The following is a 25,848-nucleotide window of genomic DNA, read 5'->3' on the forward strand; positions in this document are numbered from 1 at the left end:
GGGCAGGATCCTCCAGAGATGGAGAGATGGGAAATATCTGCCCCCGGGAGTGTGAGGGGTCGGGTGTGCAGAGGGGGGCGCCAGAGCCGGGAGGCCCCCAGATGTGGGAGCCAGCATTTTCTGAATGAGGGTCTTGAGGGGCACATCCTCCTGTCCTGGGGTAGAATTACCCACGAATGGGAGCAGGTTCTCAGAATGGGAGGTCCCCACTTAGCTGATAGGGATCAGCTTGCTTACCATGTCACCCAACAGTTCTCAAGGCTGAGGCGGCAAAAAGAGCAGATGGGCTAAAATGCAGATTCTCAGGCTCATCTTGGAAGGTCCCATTCCAAGAGCTAGGCGCAGGGCCCTGGAATCTGCATTTAAATAAGCACCCCCCAACAGATTCTGATTTCAGCAATCCCAGGACACACTGTGACAAACTCCCACGTGACAGGTTCCCTGCACACTAGGGAGGGGATGGTGTCATTTTGCTGGTTTAATTTGTGTGGTCTCTGTTCCCAGGCTCGTGAGGACAGGTGGTACGAGGCAGAGAAGGTCTGGCTGGTTCAGAAGGATGGATTTACTCTTGGTAATCAGGGTGTTAGCGCCCCCTGGGGGTTTAAGTCTGTTCCTTTTGTGCCCCTTCTAGTTGTTGGTCCTCCTTGTGGGTCCTGACCACACTTTGTGGTGGAAAGAAATTGGTAAGGAGCAGAGAGACTAGGATGGGGCATGTGGTCTTTTGGGGGTTGGGGATAGCTCAGCCTTGGTAGCTGGCCTACTGGGTACTGTTTAAATGACTTCTGAGCCTTGATAACTAATTAACTAATTCTTTCCTGCTAGAAGGGTGGTTGGGTTCCCACAGTTCTGCAGAATCCAGAGCGGGTGGACAAAGAGATTCTGTCTCATGAGCCCACTTTATCAGTTAGTTGTGGCTGATAATGGCACTCTGCTCAGTGATTCTGAGTTCCAGTTGCAACGTGGCTGGGAAGAGGGATTGATTAGTGATGTCTGCCACAGGCACCCAAAGGAGAATGGCAGTCTGCATGCCACTACTAGGTATGAGGTGGACCATTCTAGGTCCCAAGGTCTAGGTATGAGGTGCCCCCAACCAGCTGGCTGCTACTCTGCCTGGCCCTGTTAGTCAGACTTAGCCTCTGTCCTTAAAGTGTTTGGTGGGTCAAGCTTGAGAATGCTCCATTTAAATAGCCCCCAAGGGAAGAGGATGTAACCTCCTTCTGACCTGTCCCTGTACCCCGCCAGTTCCCTGGTCTGGCACCCACACTCTTTTTTCTATCCTTGCACATCCCCTTCCCTCTTCCACACTTCCTTTTTCTCTCTCCAACTAGCAACGGTGCTAAAGCCAGATGAGGGAACAGCTGACCTGCCGGCAGGAAGGGTACGACTTTGCATTGATGCTGACAAAACGGTCACCGAGGTTGATGAGGAGCGTATTCACAGGGTGAGTCTCCCATCCCATCCTTGCCTGCACTGCACCCTCCTTCCCACCCCGGCAAGCGATCCCTTGTACCGGACTGCAGATTCCACTTTGGTTCGATGCCGTTGAGGGAGTTATAGGTATACCCCACTGAACTCTTTTCTCCGCTGGTGAGTAACATTACGGAGTCATTTACTTTGCCTATAACATCCCCTTTATGAAAACACACCAAGAGACATGCTTATCAAGTCTTGACAGAGGAGTTTTTCTGATCAATCTAGGAAAGTGATGGCTTTTCATTTTATGGCCACTGAAACTCATGCTACAGATTTCCTTTTTCACTTTGGCTGCCAGGAAGGCCACAGATAAATATACAACTTGCCATTAACTGTAGCATAGGTCCCAATAGCCTACCTTTTGGGGCATCAACCTTTCTCTTAGGGGTTGGGGGTATCTCTAAAGGATCAAATTTCAGTGGGCAACCAGGCCCAAGAAATGGTTGGGTTTGACTTCCATCCCTGGGTACCAGAAAGCACAGCCAGACCTCTCTTTTAAGACATAGAAAGGAGGTAACAACAGTGCACACTCCGAAACATCTGTCTTTATGTGGCATCTGAGACAAAACCTTGTTCCAAATTTTGCTGGGTCCGTCTAGGTAGCATCTGTCCTTACTGAACAGTGAACATGAGAGAGCTGACTAGAGCAAAGAAGGGGGCTTTCAGGGTACGTAGGGGCAGGAGAAGGGGCTCCTCTATTTTATGGGCAGGGTCTGGTCATTCTCCCAGTGTCTTTGTTTCTTTGGCACTTGGCTCCCAAGGAACAGGACTACCGTGAGCAAGTGGGCACATGCATTCATGTATGTGTGCCTTCCTGCGTGCGTGCCTATACTTGTGTGCATGTGCATACATGTGTGTGTGTGTGTGCATTCAGGCGTGCGCCATAAAGGCAAAAGAGGCACATGGATTCCTGTGTGTGCTTTGCAGGCCAACCCCCCTGAGTTTGACCAGGCCGATGATCTGGCCTCTCTCATCAGTGTCAACGAATCCAGCGTTCTTAACACGCTTCTGCAGCGCGCTCGGGCTCAGCTGCTGCACACCCGCGCGGGTCCGGACCTCATCGTCCTCCAGCCCCAGGGCCCGGCGGCGCCCTCTGCCGGAAAGGTGAAGCATCGCTCCTGGGGGGGGAGGCGAGATGGCAGAGTTCAGGGGTCTTGGGCCTGTGAGTCCCGGCCTTGAGAACGGGTAGAGGGGACCGGTCGGAAGCTGGGAGCGTCACAGGTGATACCAACATAGAGAACCTGCCCAGTGGGTATCACCTGTGTGCCAGACACCACCGGTGCCTGCGTGTCCCGACTCGATTCTCGCACTTGTTCGAGGCAGTGATGTCTGTGAGCTTATGTCACAGGTAAGCAGTGCTGGTGGGGCTGGGAAGCCGCTGTCAGGCCTAGCAGGAACACTGGAGGGACACCTGGGCCTTGGGCTCCTCCGTTTGCCCAACACAGTACCAAACTCTTGGTCCTGAACTTCCATTTGGGTGCTGAAACGGAAGCCTCAGTCTGGGCTTTTTGTTGTTGTTCCATTTTTTTCCCCCCTGTGAGGGCTGGGGATGGAACCCAGGGCCTCACACAGGCTAGTCAAGCGCTCCAACACTGAGCTGCAGCCCACCCCTTCGCTTTTGCTGTTCTTCCTCCCCGTCCCTTCCACTCCTTCCCAGTGTAGAAATGGTCAGTTTTTGCCAAGATGAGCAGTAAAAGCAAAGGAAAACCTTCAGCGACACCTTGTGGCGAGATTTGGAAGCACAGCTGCGTCCTTTGGTCCTCTTCCGGCTTTGACCAGATGGACCCTGAGCTTTCCCAGGCTGCGGGGGGCGGCAGCAGGGTAGAGGACAGGCTTCAGGGAGGGCGGCAGGCCGCGGGTAGTAGCGTTGCAGTGGCCGCGTGGAGGAGCGCGTGCATCGGGAGGTGCGGGAGGTCTGAGGTTAGGAGGAGGAGCCCAGCAGTCAGGACCCAGGTCTCCTGTGTGCTGATCACGATTCTGGCTTTTGCTCTGGGAACAACGGTGGTTACTGGGGGTTCCTAGCAGTGCTGGGGGTGGGGTGCGTGGGTGGGAGCAGCTGACTGATGTCATAACAGGATGCCCTCAGCTGTTGCTGGAGGCAGATGGGGAGACAGGATGGAGAAGACAGGGAAGCACCCCACCGGCGCCTGTTCCCAGGACTTGGCAAGCGCACAGGCCTCCGAGACACTGGGGCCTTGGGAGACTGTGAGGCTTCTCTGGCCTCAGTTTTCTCATCTGTCAGGGATAAATGAACCACATCTTGCCCTCTGAATTCCTCGCGGGACACATTCAGCCTAGTCCCCGATGATGAGTGCTCAAGTTCATAGAGAGGAGTCCATGGTCCTGTACCCCTCTTTCCAAGATTTTTTTCTTCAAGTGACCTGCCCGGCTCCTTTAGTGCTCCAGGCCTCTTTGGGCATGCTGTCCCTGTGAGGGCCTTAGAAGTCCTGAGTGGGTAGGAGTTTGGTCCTGGCCTCTCCCTTCCCCGCCCTGAGTGCTTATGCTTCTATGACTGCAGTGCAGGGCGTCTGAGCTGTCTGTGAGGCTGGTGATTCCTCTGGAAGTGATGTCTGTCCAGGCTTGGGCAGCAGGCCAGGTAACATGGCCATCATTGAGTTCCAGCAAGAGTGCCTTAAAGTGTGGGCAGTGCGAGCTACATGCAGGGGACTCCGGTCAGTGTGACCTCCTTACCTCTTCCCTGAGTTACCCAGCCCATAGCCGCCTCTTGGCATCTGGCTGAGTCAGCTCTAATTCCTCAGATGGCCACCAGGTGGGAGCACAGACCTGTGGCAAGGCTAGGGCTGGGCCAGCTTGCAGATGGCTTTGGGGCACAGCTGGGGCTCTCTCACAGAAGGAGGGGCTGGGTCCACCAGGCAGCTGGGAGCTGAGGGTATTGGAGTCTTCGTGGATGTGAACAGGTGCGTGAGCAGAGGGTGCAGGTGGGCGTCTCTGTGTGCAGAGACGTTGTGTACACCTTTGCACACAAAGACCTGTGTGCGCTGCAAAGTCCCTCTCTTCTCCAGACTGCAGACCTGAGGGGCTAATGAAAGCTTGCTCCTAGGACTTGCAGTTTTCTAGAGTGGAGGTGGCTCCAGGGCTTAGATCTCAGGAACTGTGCCGCCCTGTGCCCCGAGGTTGTGCCCAGGTGATACAGGGCTTGTTCCAGCTTTGTTTGCTGCAGGATCCTGCTGCGCTGTGTGCCTTGCAATAGGATGGGGACTTGTTGCTCTTCACAGGGTCTTGGAGCAGGAAAAGGCAGCAGTAGATCGAGTGCCCCAGGCGGAGGTCTCAGATAGGGGGAAGGCCACCGTTCTGGGCTTGTGCCTGGCTCAAAACACTGGGGAGGGTGGATGGGACCTTGCTGGGCTTTATGGTCACCTCTTGGCACCCTGGGCTCTGCACATCCTCTTCCAGCAGGGCCCCTCCTGCTGCCTTCCATGCCCTCCCGCTCACTCCACAGCCTCCTCTCTGCCGAGCAGACATTTGTCAGAGTCACCGCTGGGCTCTCTGTGTCAAGGCCATATCAGTTCGCAGTCTCCTTTTGCTTGATCCTCAGTGTGCTGAGGAGCTGGGTCCCTCGCTGTCCCTCGAGGACTCCTTCCCCATTCCTGGCTCCGGAACTCTGCCCTCCCATTTTTTTCCTGAACCCCTCCTTGTGCCTCCCCGGGGGTCTCTCTGACTTCTCAGTGTTGGGATGCCAAAGTATCCACACTCTCTGCTCCCGTTTGAACACCCAGTGCCTTGGTATCTCACCCAGGCTTGTGGCTGTCAAATGACCACCCATGGATAGAACTGAATCCTATGTTTATCGTCTCCCTCTTCCCATCCGAAGCAAGCTGCTCAGCGACAAGAACTTCTTAGAGTCAGGTTAATTGAAGTATAACTTACATGCAGTTTAATTCATCCTTTTAGTGCTCAGTTCCGTGAGTTTTTGAGGAAAGTGACCCCAGCTGTGTCATCACCTCCATAATCAATTACAGGACAGTTGCTACCAGCTGTGAAAGGTCTCTGGGCCCTTCTGTGATCAGGCCCAGCTCCAAGTCCCACATCTGGCGGCCACTGCTCTGTTGTGGGTCCCAATACTTCTGTCTTTTCCAAAAAGTCACACAAATAGAATTGTACTGTATGTAACTTTGACTCAGCCAGTCTCACTCTCTACCGTGCATTGGAAGATTTAGACATCTTGTCACATTTGCCTGCAGTTTCCTCCTTTATTTTACTGTAGGATGCACTGGCTTGTTTATTTGTTCAGAGGGTGACAATTGTCCTAGTTTTCCCAGGACGGAGGTGTTCTCTGAGGCCTGACACTTGCAGGGCAGAACTCAGGATGGTTGGTTACCTTGGTTCACCAGTTGAAGGACATTTGGGTTGTTTCCATTTTTTTTTTAGGGGGGAGGGTTGCATATTTACTCAGTATAACCAATAACACAGAGGTTTGGTGAGAGCACATATTTCCATTCCTCTTGGTTAAGAGGAATGGTGTGGTGTTGGGTGTGGTGTTGGTGTGGTGTTGGGGGTTGACTAAGAAACTTCCAGGCTGTGTGAAGAGTCGCAGGACTATCTTGCACCCCTGCCAGGGTAGTCTGAGAATTGCTGTTGCTCCACATCTTCTCCAGAGCCTGGTAGTGACTGACAAAATTTTAAGCCATTCTAATACATATGCAAGGTTATCTCCTTGTGGTTGGCTGAGATGTCCTTTATCCGTTTTGTGTAGTGTTGGGCCTGCTACACTGCAGACCCTCAGTGGGGTTTACTGAAGGAAGACTGAATGAGCGGAGGAAGTGGGTATGGTTTCAGGTAGTCTGTCACTGCCTATGCCTAGGGCACGTAGGACTCCCCCGCCTGATGTGCCCTGTTTAGCAGCAGACATTACTAGTCAATCACCTCCATTTTATCCAGCAGCAGACATTACTAGTCAATCACCTCCATTTTACCCAGCTGCCATTCAGGCAGGTGCTGTGCTGTGAATTGAGTAGTGAGATGAAGTCCGGGGCCTAATGTAACTCTGCGTTAGGTCTCTAATTCACCCAGGCTCAGAGAAGATTCATAGGTTGCCCAAGGACTCACACTGAGCCGGTGGTGGGACTAGACCTGTGGATGAAGCTTTGCCTGGTGAAGTGCTGACACTTCTCTGGCAAAGTCAGAGCAGGGTGTGGGTGCAACATGGGGACCATGCCCTGGGGTGGGGCACCATCTTGGGCTGCTCCCTGGCCACGGCTGGGTGGGAAGACTTATGCCTACCATCTTCCTGCAGGTGCCCAGGGGCCGCCGCGATGGCCTGCCCGCCCACATCAGCTCCCTGGCCCAGCGGGCGTATTGGGCGATGCTGAGCCAGCGCAGAGACCAGAGCATCATAGCCCTGGGCCGGAGCGGCGCTGGGAAGACCATCTGCTGCGAGCAGGCCCTGGAGCACCTGGTGGGAATGGCAGGCAGTGTGGATGGCAAGGTGTCAGGTACGGAGGTCTCCGGGTGACGTGTAGGAAGGAGAGAGTTGTATCTCTTTCACCGAGCATTCACTGAGCCCTGATACGTGCAGACCCCGTGCCTGGCACTGAGCAGGCCACCCTCCAGCCCACTGGACACCCTTGTTGGAATTAGATAAAGATATTCCGTCCTCAAGATGTTGACGGTCATCTGCAGAACACTCATACATTGGCATTTTCAGGACCAGATGCTTGACCTCTGTCTGCTGGGAAATGAACCTAATAAGTGCAGAAATCTGGGACAGTGGGACGTGACCAGTGCACCTGTTGGATGTGGTGTCTGTGTGCAGTGTACAACCTGCTGAACCATACAGAGGACCCATGGCATAAAGACAAACAGGCAGAGCCTAAACCCAGCAGAGCAGAGAGTGAACTGTACATTTGTACTTAGTCAAAGGTTCTGCAGAAAGTGCTGGCACAGCCGGTTAGAGAGGAGGCCCGGGAGGCATGTAGGGGCTTTCATGAGGAAGTGACGTTTGAGCTGGGCATAGAAACAGCACAATGCATAATGGTAGTAATAATTACCATATTAATAGCAATTAGAGTAAATACTTGCAGAAGACTTGTGTGCCAGGCCCTGTTCCAAGTGTAGGAACTTACTTATTATTTCAGACAGGCCTTTAAGGTAGATATTATTACTTGAGTTTTACAGATGAGGGCTTGAGATCAGAGAAGTGAACTAGCCTGCTCAAGGGCACACAGCAAATCCATCCTACAGCTGAGATTTCACAGCTAGGTAGTCTGGCTCCCCAGGGTAACCAGTGGGCTACTGTTCTCATTTTTTTTTTTTAATTGTTGTCCTCTAAGGAGCCTTTGTTGAGATTTTCCCCCAACAGTCTCCCCCACTATGAGATTTTAATACCATAGATAAATCGCAGATCCATGTGCGTAGTCTATCTATCTACCTATCTGTTTGTCTATATGTCTGTCTATCTGTCTCTCTATCTGAGCCTTAAAACTACTATGTATTAACCGCCTCCAAGCTCTGGCGTTGCCCACCAAGGGCACAGTGCCCCCACTGAGACTCCTCCCAGGGTTGCATTTCTGATCATAATGAATGCCCGTTGCTACCGCCACCACCTTTGAGCACTTTCTAATGTTTCACATTAGTGAGTCATTTAGTGCTCAGGACGTCCAGGCAAGGCCCATGCTACCACGGGGCCACCCGCGGCCCAGGAAGGTTGCTTAATGGTTCCCAAAGGGGTAACTAGTGAAGGGCAGAGCCCACACTGAATCTCTCCTAGCCGCGGCACACGCTGCCTCCCCGCTGGGTCCTTCCGGTGCTTTCCTGGGCCCCCACTCTGCGCCTGGCCCAAGTTGGGAGCTGGGATACAGAGGGAAAGGCGCTGTCTCTGCCCCCCCAGCACGTAGCTCTGCCATGTATTTGAAGGGGGGAGTCCGGATGGGTGGTATCTAGACACCCAGTACTGTGTGTGGGGTAGAGTGGGCGCTCAGTGGCTCCGGGGAGAGAATGCAGGGCTTTTCTGGCTGCCGCTAGGCCTCGGATCCTGAAGGTAGGTCTGAAGTGCTAGTGTGTTGCTCTCCCAGGCTCTGAGGGCAGCCCTGTCTCCTGGGGCTGTGCCTCTCCGCTTCTGGACCGAGCCTTGCTGCCCCTGTGCCCTGCTTGCAATGCAGGATGACACCAGCAACTGGTGCCCAGGAAGGTGCATGTGGTTTAGAGCAGAGTTGGGGGACAGCAGGGAGCCCAGGTGGGGCAGAGGACAGGCTTGGCCTGGGCAGAGCTGGGGCCAGTGGGGAAGGTGGTCGGTCCTGTGCGAGCCACGAGTGACACCCTCTCCGCCCCACTCAGTGGAGAAGATCCGGGCCACCTTCACCATCCTCCGGGCCTTCGGCTCCGCACACACTGGCCACAGCTGCAGTGCCACCCGGCTGGCCATGGTGATGTCGCTGGATTTCAACGCCACTGGCCGAGTGACAGCTGCGCAGCTCCAGGTGAGGGTTCTGGGAGGACACACAGGGCCCTCGGGGCTGCTTGGCCCCAAGCTTCCAGCTGGAACCTGGGGTGTGTGTGAAATGGTCATCGCGCCCCTAACCATACCCAGCTGCTCCACACCCCACTCACTTGGTCCCCACAGTGTCCTGTCCCCATAGCAGCAGCCCCACGCCTCTGCACCACGGCCGATTGTGGAGGAGAAATATTCCTGAGTAAATATATAAGTCAGCCACTCATTAGCCAGGTCTTAAAAGCACGAGCTAAAATTAATCACTAGCCAGCCCTCTGCGGGGTCCCTGTGTGATGCACACTTGGCCTGTTTTCCAAACACACTGCAGCCCTCCCCTCCTCACACACATTCTGTTAGAACAGAAAGTAGGGCTAGGCTGTGAGATGGATGTTTGTGGGCAGAGCTGGGGTGACAGCCTGGCTCTTGGAAAGCTTGCCGGGGTCTACGCGTCTGTTTGCTCTGCCGGCCTCACATCCTGCCTGCCAGGAAGCACTGCTTGGGAGGAGGTTCTAGGGGCTTCTGTTGCGAAATGTGTGGGAGGGCGTCTCCATCTGATCCCTGTGGTCCTGTGGTACTCCAGTTAGATGGGTCCATGGACTAGCAGACCTCCTGGGTAGTCTCTGAATTAGTGACAAGCGAGGAAGATGATTCTGGATGTGAGGGCTGGTGGTGAACGAAGCTGGGCCTGATGTGAGTCCTCGGCATGTGGGCCAGGCCGGGGCTCAGCTGAGGCCCTGCAGCTGACAGTGTCGTCCCCCCTGCAGACCATGCTCCTGGAGAAGAGCAGAGTGGCGCGGCCGCCGGAAGGGGAAGGCACCTTCCCCATCTTCTCGCAGATGCTGGCCGGTTTAGACCTGGATCTCAGGTGAGTCCCAGGATGGTGGGGACAGCAGAAGACAGGGGCTGATGGCACCTGCTTGTTTCCTCCCAGAGCCGAGAGGCTGAGAAACCTAGAGGGAGGAAGGTGGCCTTCCCTCCCAGCTGCTCGGGGTGCACACTGCTCGTGGACGATGAGCTTGGTCACTTACCATCCATTCTGAGTCTCGGTATCTCCCTCAGTAGAGGGGCAGACCTTACAAGATTGCGTGGCATTATCTGCATCCAGCTGTACAGAGCTGGGGCATGAACATAGTGGTACAGAGCCCCTTGTGGGAAGAGCCTCTTGTCTTCTAGAACTTTCTAAACTTTGTGGGAGCCTCGGACAGAAGAGGAGCTGGAGGAGCAGTGAGCAAGGTGGTCAGGCAGCCTCGTCTTGGAGGGCTTTCTGAAAGAGATGGCCTGGAAAGTTATCTCTGCTCCTCTTGACTCTGCAGGGATCCTTGGACATGTACCTTTCTCTGACGGAGCCTCAGTTTCCTCCTCTGTCATCCACATCAGTCAGAATCTAGTAAAGGCCCAGGGGAGGAGAAAGCTGCCCTTTCCCACGTGTGGGGTGATGATTTGCAGTGCGTCCCTCTGTCCCCTCAATGCCCCCCACCTTCCACCCCATTTGGGCCTGAGCCGAGTGTTAGACTGGGGGGACCACTGTACCCTGCAGAGAGGGGAAAGGTCAGAGAGGCAGCTCCCGCTTTTCAGAATGGAGTGATGAAGGACCAAGGAAGCTTTTCCAAGACTTGTGCAACCCACAGAAGGAAGCACCAGGCTTGAGTGGTAGAGCACTGTGGTAGGACCACAAACTCTGCAGCCAGGCTTTGTGGATTTGTATCCTGGTGCCTCTGCCTGCTGGCTCCTTGACCTTGGACTAGTGACCTCACTTCTCTGGGTCTCCTTCTGCTCATCTGTAAACCCAGTGTGATTCTACCTACCCCAGAGTGCTGGTGGGGTCAAAGTGTGAACAGGCAGCAATGCCTAGCCAGGAACCTCAGCGTTACATGCTTTGTGTGTGTTTGTGGTTATTTTGGGAGGATTTTTATCCGATCATCCTCTGGTTCTGACCAGGTGCATCTTGGGAAGGACCGGCTGCAGAGTAAGGGGATGTGTGCCTGACCCTGGCTTTGCCGCAGTCAGGCCTCTCTGGGTCTCGGCTTCTTTCTCTTTCCTTGCTTTGAGCGTTGAAATGCTCTCCCTGTCAGGGCAGCGGGCACCACGTACAGGGTATGTTTGGGATGTGACACGGAAGGCTGTGACTCTGAGCAGGAGAGTTACGAACTCACGCTCCAGCCCTGTGGCCTTGGGAAGAGGCTGCCCCTACCCTATTTTCTCAACTCTCATAGCACTGAGGGGCACGTGCAGCTCTCCTGTCCCAGCCTGGGCTCCTGGAGAGTAGGGAGAACTGTGTGGGGTTACTCAGACCCCGGGGTGGGGGCATCACAGGCATTCTGGAGGCTCAGGAGTGGCCCCAGGCCGTTTCCCTGTCTCCAACTCTGCTGCCGCCAGGGCGGGCCCACCACCACTGGACAGCTTCCAAAGCACAAAAACTAGTTTCTACTTTTACACATCTTTACTTTCTCCCAATACTCATGTGCTACACTGCTATTCACCCTTAAAAACCCTACTCCAAATCCTTTTTTAAAGGAGCATTCCTTCTGTTTCCACACCTGCCATGCTGGCCCGGACAGGTCTGTCTTCCTCACTGGACTGGTTATGTGGTCTCTAAATGAGGGACCCCCTCGCTTCTTTCTGCCTCCCGGTCACTCCCCAACGTGGGGATTGGCACCCAGTAGATGCTTCTCAGTTATTTACCAAATTGATTTCCAGTGAAGGAGGGGCCATGAGGCGCAGGGAGCAGACTCTGCTGATAGCTTACTTAGGGTGGTGAGGCAAGGGAGCCCATGTCACAGACGAGGCACATGATGGCGGAGAGAACTGCCTGGTTTGCTGAGTGTGCTTTGCCTGCTTGTGTGTGTGTGTGTGTGTGTGTGTGTGTGTGTGTGTGTATAGGGCATTGCTGTGCTCTGCTTCTGCTTCACACCCTTCAGGCCTGGGGAGGGGCCCAGCTGCAGGTTCTCAAAGAACCTGAATGGCCCTGAGCCTCGCAACACTTTGCCCCTGCAGCCCAAGCCCTGAGAGTGAGTGTGTGGCAGGACCACACAGGGGCTGGGCTCTCGGAGGCAAGTTCTTGACTTGGTACTGCTGTCTGGAAGCTGTGGGTGAGGAGCTGAAGCCCAAGGCCTCCACCTTGTCATCTGTAAGGTGGGATAAGTTTGGGCTATCGAGCCAGGCACGGTGGTACGTGCCTGTAATCCCGGCACTCTGTGAAGCTGAGGCAGAAGGATCACAGATTCAAGCCCAGGCTGAAGCAATTTAGTGGCTTAGGAAATCCCATCTCAAAATTTTAAAAAAATTTGGTTTTAAAAGGCTAGGATGTAATTCAATCTCCAGTTCTGTTGAGTGGCGGGTCGGAGCAGTGGTACAGTGTGACATCCAGCAAGGCCTTGTTCATGCTGGTGACTGTCCTGTGGGATCCGTGTGCATGGTCACCCAGCTGATGATCTGACTCTCTACCATCTCTTCTGGGGTGCCCTGGGACAGATCTGGTGGACCATGGCCTGGAGGAGCCCCTGGGGTTGCATGGTATTCTGTGTGGAGTCCTGCACTGTGGGAAGCCCTGCCCTGCAGGCCACTGTACAGGCAGCCCCCGCTGACCCCAGTCTCTTCTCTGCCCGCAGGACAGAGCTGCGCCTGTACCAGATGGCAGACAGCAGCTCCTTTGGCATGGGCGTGTGGTCCAAGGTAAGAGGGTGCCCCGCAGGGTGGGGTGTGCATCTGTGTTCCTGGGCAGGTGTGGAGGTGCTGGAGGGTCCTGTGTGTCACTCATCTCTTTGGTCACTGCTGCTGGCAAGGGCTGGTCACATGGGAGAGGCTGTGGCTGCCTTTGCAAGGTCTGTGCTGGCGAGAGAAAGAGAAAGAGAACCGGGAGGTGGTATGCACAGAAGTAACAGATTGTCTCGGCTTAATCCCTGGCTCTGATACGTACTAGATATGGAACCCGAGGTGTGGAATTTACCCTTTCCAAACTGCTGTATCTTCTTTGGTTAACAGATGCTAGTAGCAGCGGTCTGCTTTGGGGGAGATGGTGCGCTGAAGGTGCTGAGTGCAGGGCTTGGCCTGAATCAGCCGACAGGGACTCTCGGTAAATCCCCAGGGGAGGAGGTCAGAGAGGTTTCCTGATGCACTTGGTCTCTGAATGAGACCTTGAGAGATGGGTACATAATTGCTGAAAAAAGCTAAGTGATTCCCTTCTTGATATTTTATTAGTTTATATTTCAACAGCTGTTTTCTGAAGCCCCCTCTTTCACTCCGTTTAGCCATGAATTTTTGCCATAGCAGGGAAGGCAGGCATGGGATTAGATGCAGTCGTGTGAGACAAGAAGACGTTGGAGGTTGCATGAAATGCTGAGGGCACCGCAGGTAGTTGGCAGAGCTAATAGGGCTCAAACAGGGAAGGCATCTTACTCAAAAGGACATTTGACCTGGGTTTTAGTATGAGTTTACCGGGTGGAAAGGAGTAAATAATGTCTTCTCCAGAGATTCTTTCCAAATATGCATGTCTGGGAAGTAGGTGTGCTGGAGTAATTATATAACCTCATGCAAAAAAACCCCGGCACATCAATTTCAAGCTATGCCTCACACTATATACAAAAATTGACCAGAAATGGCTCAGAGGTAGGCCTCAATGTAAAACTAAAAACCATAAACTTTCTAGAAGAAAACAGGAGAAAAATATCCACAACAACTTTGGGTTGTACAAAGATTTCCTGGATGCGACACCAAAATCATAGCCCTCAAGAGAGCAAATTAACGTTAAGAAAATTAAGAATTTCTGCTCTGTGAAAGACATTAGATGAGTAGACAAGCCACTCATTGGGAAAAAATACTTGTAAGTCACAGGTCTGATGAGGGATTTGTGTCCAGATTATAAAAATAACTCAAAACTCGTAAATGCAATAACGTGACACAAAAAGTGGACACAGGATTGAACATACACTCTACTGAAGGTAAATGGCTGGTAAGTAAGCACAGGAGAACACACTTAAGTCATTAGTCATTAACTAAACAAGTTCAAGCTAAAGCCACAATGAGATGCTGCTACGTAATTATTAAAATGGCTAAATTTAAAAAGATGCATTATGCCTAGTGCTGATTGTAATTTGAGGGTAACTAGGATGTTCCCACATTGCTGGTGTGAGTATAAAATACTACAACCATTTTGGAGGATATTTTGGTAGATATCTGAAAAAGCTAAACACATACCTCTCATGTGACATTCCATTCTATTTTAGATATTTATGTAAGTGAATGAGAATGTATGCCCACATAAAACTTTGTATTGGATTCATTTATAGTAGCTCCAACCTGGAAACTGTTTATATAAGGTAAGCAGGCAAAGGGGTATGGCCATACAGTGGAATATTACTCAGCAATAAAAATACATGAACCACTGATATAAACAAGAACATGAGTGGCTCTCGAAATGATTGTCTTGAGTGAAAAATCTCAGGGTGACAGGAAACACACTAATATGCAGTGATAAAAACAGGTCAGTGAGAGGCTTGGGGATATAGCTCAGTGGCAAAGCACCTGTCTGGCAAGGTCCTGAATTTGATTCCTGGTCCCCTCCCAAATCCATTTGCCTATAATCCCAGCACTCGGGAGGCTGAGGCAGGAGGATCATTGTGAGTTTGAGGCCAGCCTGGGCTGCAAAGTGAGCTCAAGGCCAGCCTGAAATACATAGCAAGACCCTGTCTCAACGCTTTCCCCTCAAAAAATAGGTTAATGGTTGCCTGGAGATTGGGTGGGGTGTGTATGGGGGGGGGAGATTATAAAGTGGGGGAGCTTTTGGAAGTGACAGACATGTTCAGTGACTTCCCTTGATGATGGTTCATGTGTGTACAGTAGACCACGCTTAGCCACAGTTTTGCTTTCCATGGTTTCGGTTACCCATGGTCAACCATGATCCCCAAATCCTGAATGGACAACTCCAGAAAGGAACAGCTCATAGGTTTTAAATTGGGTGTCATTTTGAGTGGTGGCTAACATCTTGCATACTCCTGCTCCGCCCTGCACAGCATATGAATCAGCCCCTTGTCCAGTGTATCTTCTACCAGCCCATTAGTCACTTAGCAGTGTCCTGGTTATCAGATCGACTGCCAGATCACAGTGACTGTGCTCGAGTGACCCCTCTGGCTGGCTCTGGTGTTACCTCACGGTGCCTACGCTGTTCCCCTCACTCCAGCCCAGCCTTCAGACCCAGTGTCATCTCACATCAGCACAAGAGGAAGGGCGAACACAGTACAGTGAGATTTTTAGTTTTTTGCATGACTGGGGTTAGAACCCAGAGCCTTGCACATGCCAGGCAAGTGCTGTACCACTGAGCTGCACTCCAGGCCCCTCTGTCTCTGTCTCTATCATCTCTGTCTTTATCTCTATCTCTGTCTCTGTCTCTGCCATCTATCTATATTTTGAGACAAGCTCCTCAGACCTGCCTTGAACCTGAAATCCTCTGGCTTTAGCCTCCCGAGTAGCTGGACTTATAGTCCTGTGCCATTACGCCTGGCTAAGATACCTTGAGAAAAAGAGAGACAGGCAGACACTGCATTGACATAACTTTTTATTATGTTATTATTGCTCAATTGTTCTATGTCTGATGAGCTATTGTTAATCTCTTTCTGGGCCTAATGTGGGAATTCAGCCTTATCGTTGGTGCATCTGTGTAGGAAAAGATAGTCTGTGTGGGAGCTGGTACTGTCTGCAACTGCCAGCATCCACTGGAGGGCTTGCAGTGTGTCTCCCATGGATGAGGGGAAGCCGTGTGTTAGGAGATTGTACATTTTAAGCTGAGCAGTTTATCCTTTTTACCTTGATAAAGCTGCTAAACACACATTCTCCCACAAACCCCACTAATTCCGTTGTCCCACATGCTTGCGTTGCCGGGGGTCCTGCACAGCAGCTGATGGGGCAGCTCTGGGCTGGGTCACTGCCTAGCTCAGAGGTTCCCGGTTTCTGCTGCTGGCCTAGGGACCTCACTTTGAGAACCCCTGGAGTGGCGTCTATTTCTGCAGTAGATGAAAGGGCAGAGCTCTCCATCTTTAAATTCCTTCTTCCCCTTCCTGACCGCCTCTCCACTGGGAATAGCTGCAGTATGTTCTTTCCTATCCTTTCCCCACAGTGGGGGTCACGAGGAGCCCCAACCTTGATCATGAAGGTGGAAGACAGAAAGCCATCCAGCGCTGGTTTCCTCATTTACTGGCCTGGTGTGGGCACGTGAATCCGTTTGAGTCAGCAAGTGCTGTTTGTTTTCTGGGTGATTTTGAGGAGGAAAGGGCCAGGCGGGCTATACTGAGCTTCTCCGGCCTGTGCTGTTTGTTAGCAGTCTGCACCCAGGAACCCAGCACAGCGTGAGTTCATACCAAGGAAGCCTTGGAAGTGGCTTTCCTTTTTTTTTTTTTGTTGCAATGTTTCTGTAGAGTGTTTTTTTTATTTTTAGACCAAGTGATTTATGGGAACAAAGAGGGAGGGTTCTTTTGTTCTCTCTCTGATACCTGGCAGGTACCAAGAAAATGTTTTCTCTGCTCTCAAAAATCAAAAATAAAGTCTGGAAAAAATAAAGTCTCAGGCCTTTGAAACAAGCTTGGGCAAGCTCCCAGGATTGGGTGGTCTAGGTACTGTCTCTGTAAGGGAATCTGGTGTCAGCGGATGCCCCCAAGCATGGGATTTACTAAGTAGGAGTCTCCCTGGCTATCAGATTTAGCAAATCATCATAATACAGGATGCCCAGTTAAAATGGAGTCCCAGACAGATGCTGAATAAATTTTAATGCCCAAATATTGCCTGGGCAGGCCTGGAGCACCCTGCGTGTACCAGGGGAAGCTGTCTGGAGGGGGCACCTTACAGATCCCTGGATGGGAGTGAAGTAAGTGAGGGTGGGTGAGGCCCATATTCTTGCCGGACTGGGTATCAGGACTTTCTTGTAAATCAAACAGCCATTGTTTAGTTGAAATTTTAATTTCACTGTATCTCTTGCATCCTATTTGGCAACACCACAGCCCAACTTTTCCCTGGCTGAAGCTTCCTCCTCCTGCTAGCTGGTTTCTCTGGCTGTGGTGAATTCTATTTTGATTTCACCTGTCGACAGTTGGTTCCATCCTCCGCTGAAAACTCACAGATGGCAGTGGGCATCAGATCTTTTAATATGTCCCCACATTAAATGATCTGATGCCCGTGTAACCCTTGGACAGAGCCTGGCCCTCAGCCCACAGCAGCTCTTACCACGATTATGGCTCATTTTCTCCCAAGCTGCTGTGTACGCTGTTCCCAACCCTTGCTCCTTCCTGGCCTGTCTGTGGTTTTTTTTTTTGTTTGTTTGTTTGTTTTGTTTTTCTTTTTCTGGATTTTTCTCTCTCTGCCCCCAGTTTAGATTTCTAATGAAAGTCTGCTTTAAAAATTAATAATGCTTCCTGCAGAAAAATCTGAAGAGAATCCCACGGAGGTAAAACAACAAAACAAAACTCACATAAGTCCTACAACTGAAAGATGAGCACTAATAACGTCATCACCTGGGAGAAATCCATTGGTAGCACTTCTGTGGATTTTCTTCCAGTATTTTTCTTATGAATATTTTACAGAGTTTATAACAAACTGTATATCATTCAAGCTTCCCATGAACATGTCTTTGAATGAACAGAGATGTTCACAGAGAAGCCCTGATTCCCTGAACTATTTTCCTAATGTGGCCCATTTACATGGTTTAGAACCTTTATGTCACTGATTTCCCTGAGGCACTGGGTACATTTGTGTATTGGTCCCGGGTCCCCTATAACTATCTTTGGCTCCCATTGTTATCTAAGGAGATGCCTCCTGCTAGTGTGTTTTCTGCTGTTTCCTTGGTAACCATCTCTCACCTTGTACCATACTGTTTGTTTACTTAGTCTATCTCCCCTCAGCCCTCAGTTTCATGGGGCTGGGGTTCTTGTGTCTTGTTCACTGCCAAAGACATCAGGCTTAGCCCTCAGCCATACACACAGCAAGTCCAAAATAAAAGTTTGTTGAGTGAATGATTGAATGAACATACCAAACTCACCACAAGTTTACTAAAACAGCATCTTTTCAATGTTCTAATCATTGCATAGCGTGGTTGGTGGAGGTCTATTCTTAGACTGTAATTTGCCACTGCTGTATTATTTTACTAGGTCCTGGGTGGCGGGTGGAATCTCATGTCTCCTTGGGATCCTATGTGTGGGTCCTGGGAGCAGGCACATGGCTGGGGATCTCAGAAGTCCTGCAGGAAGGGTTGGAACTCTCAGGGCTCCCATCCCTCAGCCAGCCCGGGCACCTGGAGTCCTTGGATCTGTGATGAGCAGCGGTGTGGCCCCAGCTCAGGGGAGGGCACGTTGTACCCCAGCATCTACGGCTCTTGCGTGGGGATATCATGGGCAGCTCATTCATTCATCAATGGCTGTTTATTGAGTTTTTTAGGTGACAAGTACTTAGCTGGATCTCTATGATCAAAGATTTCATGTTTGGGTCTTGGGTGAAGGATGCCGTGGCCATTTTAGCTGGTCCTTCTGTGCAGAGGGGTGTGTGCCCAGGCTGAGGCCAGGTGGGGGGGCATGGACGGGAGTGTGTCAGGGAAGGCTGCCTGGAGGAGGTGGCCAGGAGCTGGACCTGGGTGAGCATTCCCGCCTCACTGAGCCCCCTACAAGAGGTTGGGGTGGGAGAGAGCAGACGGTGCAGTGCGGCTGTAGCCCAGGGTGGGCGAGGGGAGAGCTTCGGATGTGTTGAGACTCCAGCGCGGCCCCTGAGGACCTGGACCTCTAGCATTCCCTGCCATCATCCAGCGATGGTAGCACTACCCACCGTAATACAGCCTTTAGGTGAAACTTAATGGCAATGTGCTATATACCAGGGCACATTTGAAACCACAAAGCTTTCATATTACAGTATTCTCTATCATTTATTGCTCTGCACCCTAGCCTGAGTTTTAAAAAAGTGCCCCACAGCCATGGTACTAATAATGATAATCCTGTCTCCTAGCAGTTTGCTTCTGGCTGCCTCATCCCAGGTTTCAGGTGAGGTGCATTTATTTTTTATGACCCAGTTGTCAACTATGGAGAAGAAATGGTCTCCAAAAGGGAGGGCAGGAATCATCTTCTTGCCAGGGGCTCTACCTGGAGCTTCCTAGTGCTTAATCCCAAATTGCCCTTTGAGGTAGGGATTGTGATATATCTGTTTTTCAGGAGGAGGAGCCGGGCCCAGAGAGGTGAAGTCACTTGCCGAAAGGCACGCAGTCTTTAAGTGGCAGAGGCAAGGCTGGGATCCAGGTGTGCCTGACTCTGCATCTGACACGTTTGTTCTTTGTACTTTGTCACTTTGGTCCCATGTTGTGACAGAGGCCAGGTGCTCTGGGGTCTGACCCACTGTGTGTCCTCAGGTCACTTAATCTCTCAGCAGCCTCAGTTTTCCACCTATAAACTGGGAAGGAGGACACCCAATTCCCAGGGTGATTCCAAGGATGGGTCTCTTGAAATGTCTGACATAAGACTTGGACCTTCCTCAGCTGGATGGCCCTGAACCTGTGTCTTTGCCTCTCTGAGCCTTGCTTTCCTGCTCTCAGGTGGACAGACCCACTCTGCCTTGTTGGGTAGAAGTAACTGGTAGGTGCTTGGTGAATGGTTTTCTTCTCCCCAGGTCACAGACTTTGCCTGTGCAGAGGGAAAACTGATGGGGGGGGGTAGGTGGGCAAGGTGGAGCCTCTCAGGAAGGGGCACAGGGCTCTTGGCCCTGGTGGGAACCTGTCCTGTCTTCTGAGCTCTCCATAAGCCTTACCCCCTGTAATCCCCATAGGGTGTCTTCAGAATGGGTTGAGTCAGTGTCCAGAGTTTTCTTCCCAGAGCTGGCTACAGGCACCAGGGGTAGAAGGGTGGGAGTGCCCTGTAGGTTGGCTTTGGAGATGGATGTAGGGTACCCCACTGGCCCTGGAGGGGAGCGCTGGGTTCCATGCCTGTGAGTGAGTTGCTCCAAGCCAGCCCTACTGGAGGACCCTGGGGGAGGCAGGCCTAGGGAAGCTCCACTGCAGCAGAGGGCAGCTTCTGGCTGCACACCTTGTTCCTATGCATAGCCCTGGGCTCTGCTTGCAAGCCTGTGACCCACTGTCTCAGAGTTCCTGGGCCCAGCCCTTGTTTCCCAGCCCTGGCCTTCTGTCTGAGACCCTAACTGCTCCCCAGTACTCGCTCCACCACGCCCCTTTTGTTCACGCCCCCTCCCACCCCAGCCCAGTGTCCAGCATGTAGCACTCTGTGTGTCATTGTCCATTGGCACATCTATGTCACTTAGGGGACTAGGAGTCCCTTGAGGGCTGGGCCAGGAGTGATTTACTTCCCTTGGTGTTTGGGCATGAACCTGGGCATCAGTGGGCAAAGTGTCCCCCGAAGGTGGAGCAGAGCCTAGAGGGACAGAGGTGGTGACCAGTATTTATTCAATACCCTTGAATGCTCGCCTAATGTGCTGAGTGCTTTACAGAGAGACTCACTTGATCCTTTGGACTGTGGATTATTACTTTCCCTTTAAAAAGCGGAAACTGGGCCTCCATGCAGGTATAGGCGATGCGGGCAAAGCCACAGGGCTGGGAGTGCGGAGTGGAGACTGTGTCTGCTCCTGCCTGCTGCGACTCCAGGCCTGGCTGCTCTCTGCATCTTAGGAGTCCCGCGAGTGCGCTAAACTCAGCCCAGTTGAAAATGAAGAGAACATTTTGGATTTCATTTTTTTCCCACAAAATTACTTGCAATCTTTGGTTGACCTTGGGATTTTGACTGCACCAGACAAACCCCAAGCATCTCGCAATCAGATTCTTTTTTCATGTACTGATTTTTTTTTTTTAAATTGAAGTAAAACATATAAGAAAGTGTACAGATTGTGCTAGTTTTAAATGAATGACTCAGAGATGTTTATATTCTTGAACACTTTGGCAAACACCTCCCTCCAGATCAAGATTTTTTTTTTTTTTTTTTCTCCGGTACCGGGAACTGAACTTACGACCTTGCGCTTGCCAGGCAGGCGCTTTTGCCGCTGAGCTAAATCCCCAGCCCCTAGATCAAGATGTTAAACATACCTCCTTCTGCCAGAGGTTCCCAGAGCCTCCTCCTAGGCAGTTCTTAGCACAAGTGACCCCATGCAGAGTCCCACCTGCCATCTCTTACTTGGGGTTACTTTTGCCTGTTTTTGGGCTTCATGTAAATAGCCTCACACTGTGTGTGTGTGTGTGTGTGTGTGTGTGTGTGTATTTTTGCCCTACTTGGGAACGAGCCCAGGGCCTTTGCACTGAGCTACATCCCATTCTTGTTTTGTTCTTTATTTTGACACAGGGTCTTACTAACTGGCTAAGTTGCCCAGGTTAAGCTCGAACGTGTGACCCTCCTGCCTCCCAGAGTACTGTATCACCAAGTCCAGCTTGAATTCGTGTTAATGGTATTTCAGGTGGGCCGTAGGGGGATACTTAAGGTTAGATGAGGTCCCCAGGGTCATGACCCCACAATGGTATTGATAGTCTGCAGGAAAAGAAAAGAGACCCGAGCTAGCAAGTTTGCTCTGCCTCACCATGGGATGTTACCATGCAGTAAGCAGACCCTTACCAGATGCCAGCACCGTGCTTTGGGATACAGCCTCTAAAACCATGGGCCATATAAACCTCTATTCTTTATAAATCACCCAGCCTCAAACTTTTCTATAGCAGTAGAAAACAGATGGAGACAGTGACTTTTTGGGTTTGACTCTGCATTGGGCCCATAAAACTCCTGCGTGTGTTTGCTTGTGTCAGTGTCTCGATCTTTTTCACTGCTGCATAGAACTCAACCACTGGGTGCTCTGAGCAGAGCCTCCTTTGTGAATCTCTTCTCCCTTGATAGATATTGGGCTGTGCATTGATGTGTTCTACTCACTGAACTTATTTCTGTTTTTGTGATTTTTGATCCAAGGAGCAGCTTTTGTTGGGCACTATGCATAGGTGTTTAACAAACAGTTAGTTTTTTACAGGTGTAAAAAACTATCCTCCTGATCCTAATCACAATCAGATCCTATCAGCTGGGCCAGAAACATATATATTTATTGGTTCATGTTTTGTGTTTCCTAAGAGACATGGGACTGTGGGGAAGCAAAAGTAGCAAATGAGGTTTTGCGAATGTTTTTCCATTCTGTCCTTCACCTGAGCCAAGTGGCAGATGATGGAGTCCACCTGTAATTTAGAATCAAATGCTCATACCTGACAGTGGTGCTATAATGAATGTGTTGCTGCTGTCCTCCCAGCGTCCTTTCTCTGCTACTTTGAAATCTCATAAATACTGAGAGCATGTTGGTAAGATGCCTGCCTTCCTTTCCTCTGCTGGCTCCAGTGGAGCAGCTGTGGTTGCTAGGTTGAGCTCCTGGTTGCTAGGGATTCTGCGGTCCTGTGGTGGCCCAGAAATATGATGGATCAGTGGAACATGCTTTTGCTATTAATTGAAATGTTTCCACAGTGAATCTCTCAATGTCACCACATGCTTTGATGTCGTCCCAATTGGTCAATGAGCCTTATGCATTTCCCGGTTAGAAGAGTGGCTTGAGTGGAAGGGACAAATGGCTTGGGATGGGAGTCAGAAAAGCCTACTTTAATCTTGTGTCTGATGCTAAATTTGCTGTGTGACCTTGGGCAAGCGGCGTCTCATCTCTGAGTGCGGGACTTTTACAGAATTTAAGGACCTGTCAGCTTGAACAGACCATGGTTCATCACCCAAGTTCTCTGAGCTGGTCGACTGCAAGTCAGTCTCTCAGAATTCTGGCACCAGAATTCCTGTTCCCGGATCACTTCCTCTCCTCCACAGGCTTTTGGGCTGAGTCTCCTTGGCCAGATGGCATGTGCACAGGCGTTCCAAACTCATTTTAATATTCAATCAAACATAATTGGGATCATAAATCCGAAAAAATACATCAAAAACCCTACAACCCACACACATTTGGTCATGTCATTTTTCTCTTTCCTGCTGATTAAAAAATGTTTTGGCAGTTTCCCACTGCTCTTCTGGGGATGGCAGTCACATTCCATTTTGGTCACTAAGGCGGGTTAGTTGTTGGTGGTGGCAGACAATGTCCTGAAATGAATCTGGACTCACTGGCTTGCTGTGAGATCCTGATTGATTAATGATGTCTGCATGGGCCCAGGAATGGATACGGGAGCACAGGTCAGTACAGTCCTTGCCAACCATGGCTAGAGTTTAAAGCCCGTGCTCTTTAATATTGTGCTTGAGACCTTCAAGCTCTGATCCCACTGGCTTCTCCTGCCTTGTCTCCGCCCTTTTCTGTCTGATCTGTCTCCAAAAATAACATGCAGTGGGCCATCAGTTGTCTCTGAAAATCTCCTTTGTGTATGTGGCTTTTTTTTTGCCTGTCAGGACCTCTGTTACATTAAATTGGTCAACATTGCCTATTTATCTTGCAAATGTCAACGGCAATTTTGTCTCATCTTGTAGAATATCCTGTTTGACTTTCTAGGATGGGCTGACTTATCCCTTCTGAAAGCTTAGATCTAGAGTCTCCCGCATAGCTTTTTCCCACTTCATTCCTGTTATGAATCTTTCCTCTTCTACCTTGAGAAGGCCTCAAAGTCAAGGTCTGGGTATGCTTAATCTCTGCAGCCTTGGGCCAGATTCAGCACAGAGCAGTGCCTCAAAAAATCTGTCTTGAATGTATACGGGAGTGACTAGAGAACACCCTGAATCTCAGCGTCACACCAAAGTGATTTTTATAATTTCCCCAGCAGTCGGAGTTTGGATGCTAACACTCCTTAGCCTAATCATGGATAATTTACTGTGGTAATAAACTGACCACAAGTCCTCCAAGACTGACCCCGGGCAAGTCATGAATTTGCATTTTCTCTCTGATGATGACCTCTTTTTCTTTCTCTCTCCCTTTGCTCTTAGCCTGAAGACAAGCAGAAGGCAGCAGCAGCCTTTGCCCAGCTCCAGGGTGCCATGGAGACTCTGGGTATCACAGAGGGTGAGCGGCGGGCCATTTGGCGGGTGCTGGCGGTCATCTACCACCTCGGCGCTGCGGGCGCCTGTAAAGGTACGTCCCTGCTGCTTGGCCCACCTGGGTGGCCAGCTGTCTCCTTTGGCAGGTGTCTGACAAGACCCTTCTCTCAGCGAGGTGAGGATAGGATCAGTCTGTCACCATCCATGTCTCTGGGGCTGCTCTTTGAGAGGCTGTGAAACCAGGGATGGTGAGACAGAAATGGACTGGAGTTTTCAAGCAGATCTAGTCCAGCATTGTGCAAAGGGTTTTCTGCACTAATGAAGATGTTTTCTACCTATGTTGTCTGCAGCAGTGACCACCAGTTAGATGTGACTATAGAGGATTCAGGATACGGCCAGCATGACCAAAGAGTTGAGGTTTCAATAGTAGATTTAATTTAAATTTAAATGTAAGTGGCCAGCCACACATGGCTAGTTTGGGCTGAGCAGCTGTTGCAGATGTGTGAGAAGGTGGAGGCCGGCAACAAAGCTGCTGTTCCCCAGAGACACTGGGAAGGTGTCCCCAGTATATACCTGAAGGTTGACCGCGCCTTCTTTCTCCCCCTCTGTAACTGCCTGTTTGCTGATGATTCCTCTTTAAACTCTGGCCTCTCAATGGCTCCTTTCATCCCCCTTGCCCTTTTCCTCTTCCTACCCAGCCATTCACTGTGCCCCTACATACTCTCTGTGGCATCACTTCTATTCCAGCTTTATCTTTACTCTCATGACCTTAGACTGGGTATTTTCCCTTAAAAATGTTGTGCTTGGACTACTGGAATAGGCTTCTTGCTGATAGCTTCACTCTTGCTTCTTCTCCATCTCCATCTTGACTACTGGGTCTGTTCTATGACACTGAGCCATTATGTGTTCTCCTGTGTAGATTCTTCCTGGGATTTCCCCTCATCTGCTAATTCAAGAGAAATCTCTTGATTTGGCATGCAAGGCTCCTCACTTCCCCTCTCTGGTCCCTTCTGCTCTTTCTTTGGCACTGCACAAGGTTCTGGGGAGACAGTAGGGATCAGAAACAATGTGGCTCTTGCTTCATGGGGTACAGGGACCCTTGTATGGTGATCGAGTCCTCGCCTAGCTCCTTCCAGCAGAGAGCCACTTCCTTTGGGCTCAGGATATAGAGTTGGAACTTATTTGTGGAATAACTCATGTGTGAACTGAGGTCTGTCTGGTGACTCTGGTGATGTCTGAGTTGTCCCCTAAGGGATGACAAAGTCTTTGGGGGAAACAACGGCCATCATTCCTGCCATTTGCACATTTGTGGGTCTTGCGTTCCCTTCCTTTGATTATCATCCATTTGAGCCACACATAGCAACCCACTGATTTGATTCTAGAAACTTCTAGAAGTTGTGCTGAGTCAGGGATAAGTAGGATGGGAATGGCACAGTTAGTCCAAGCCAAGGTTAGGCACACTTGGCTGGGAAAATGTCACTTGCCCTCCCCAAAATTCAGCCATGAGCCATCGCGGGTTTCTTGGCTGTTAGGGTGTCACTGACATTTTGCCCAGGGGGCTCTGACATCTCTGTCTCAGGTACCAGTCACTGAGGTCAACCTGGCCCATGCATGCCAGGGAGTAAGGCTCTTATTCCCTTTCCAGCCTGGGGCACATATCTCTACCTGCATCGCTCCAGTAACCAGTCAGAGCCCCACCTCATGTCCTCACAGGGGTCACCCATTGCAGTCCCTATCCCTCATCAGCCTGCTCCCCACTTTTGTGCCATCTGTGAACTAGGAATAATCTGTAATGGAATAGTTTATAATGGAACGCATTTCCATTATATGAAAAAGTATATATATATATATATATATATATATATATATATATATCAGAATAATGTCAAGATGGGCGAAAATTATATGCTAGTCAGATTATAGTGTCCACAATTAAAGTTTTATTGGAGCCCAGCCACATCCATTCATTTACCTGTCTATGACTGCTTTTAC

The 25,848-nt window shown here is 50.8% G+C and overlaps 1 protein-coding gene across 3 annotated transcripts in view; it reads left to right on the top strand.

Annotated features, from left to right (window-relative positions):
• Myo18b (myosin XVIIIB) overlaps positions 1–25,848 on the top strand; it is a 258,854-nt gene that overhangs the window by 18,859 nt on the left and 214,147 nt on the right. For all 3 annotated transcript variants that reach the window (XM_005396137.1, XM_005396139.1, XM_005396138.1), the window contains exons 5-12: positions 505–571; positions 1,329–1,441; positions 2,401–2,577; positions 6,728–6,926; positions 8,767–8,909; positions 9,685–9,785; positions 12,529–12,592; positions 23,806–23,950. In XM_005396137.1, coding sequence (XP_005396194.1) covers positions 505–571; positions 1,329–1,441; positions 2,401–2,577; positions 6,728–6,926; positions 8,767–8,909; positions 9,685–9,785; positions 12,529–12,592; positions 23,806–23,950 — 1,009 coding nt within the window. The remainder of the gene's footprint in view (positions 1–504; positions 572–1,328; positions 1,442–2,400; positions 2,578–6,727; positions 6,927–8,766; positions 8,910–9,684; positions 9,786–12,528; positions 12,593–23,805; positions 23,951–25,848) is intronic.

Source organism: Chinchilla lanigera, unplaced genomic scaffold, assembly GCF_000276665.1.
Source record: "Chinchilla lanigera isolate Chin_1 unplaced genomic scaffold, ChiLan1.0 scaffold00054, whole genome shotgun sequence".
Classification (NCBI taxonomy): Eukaryota; Metazoa; Chordata; class Mammalia; order Rodentia; family Chinchillidae; genus Chinchilla; species Chinchilla lanigera.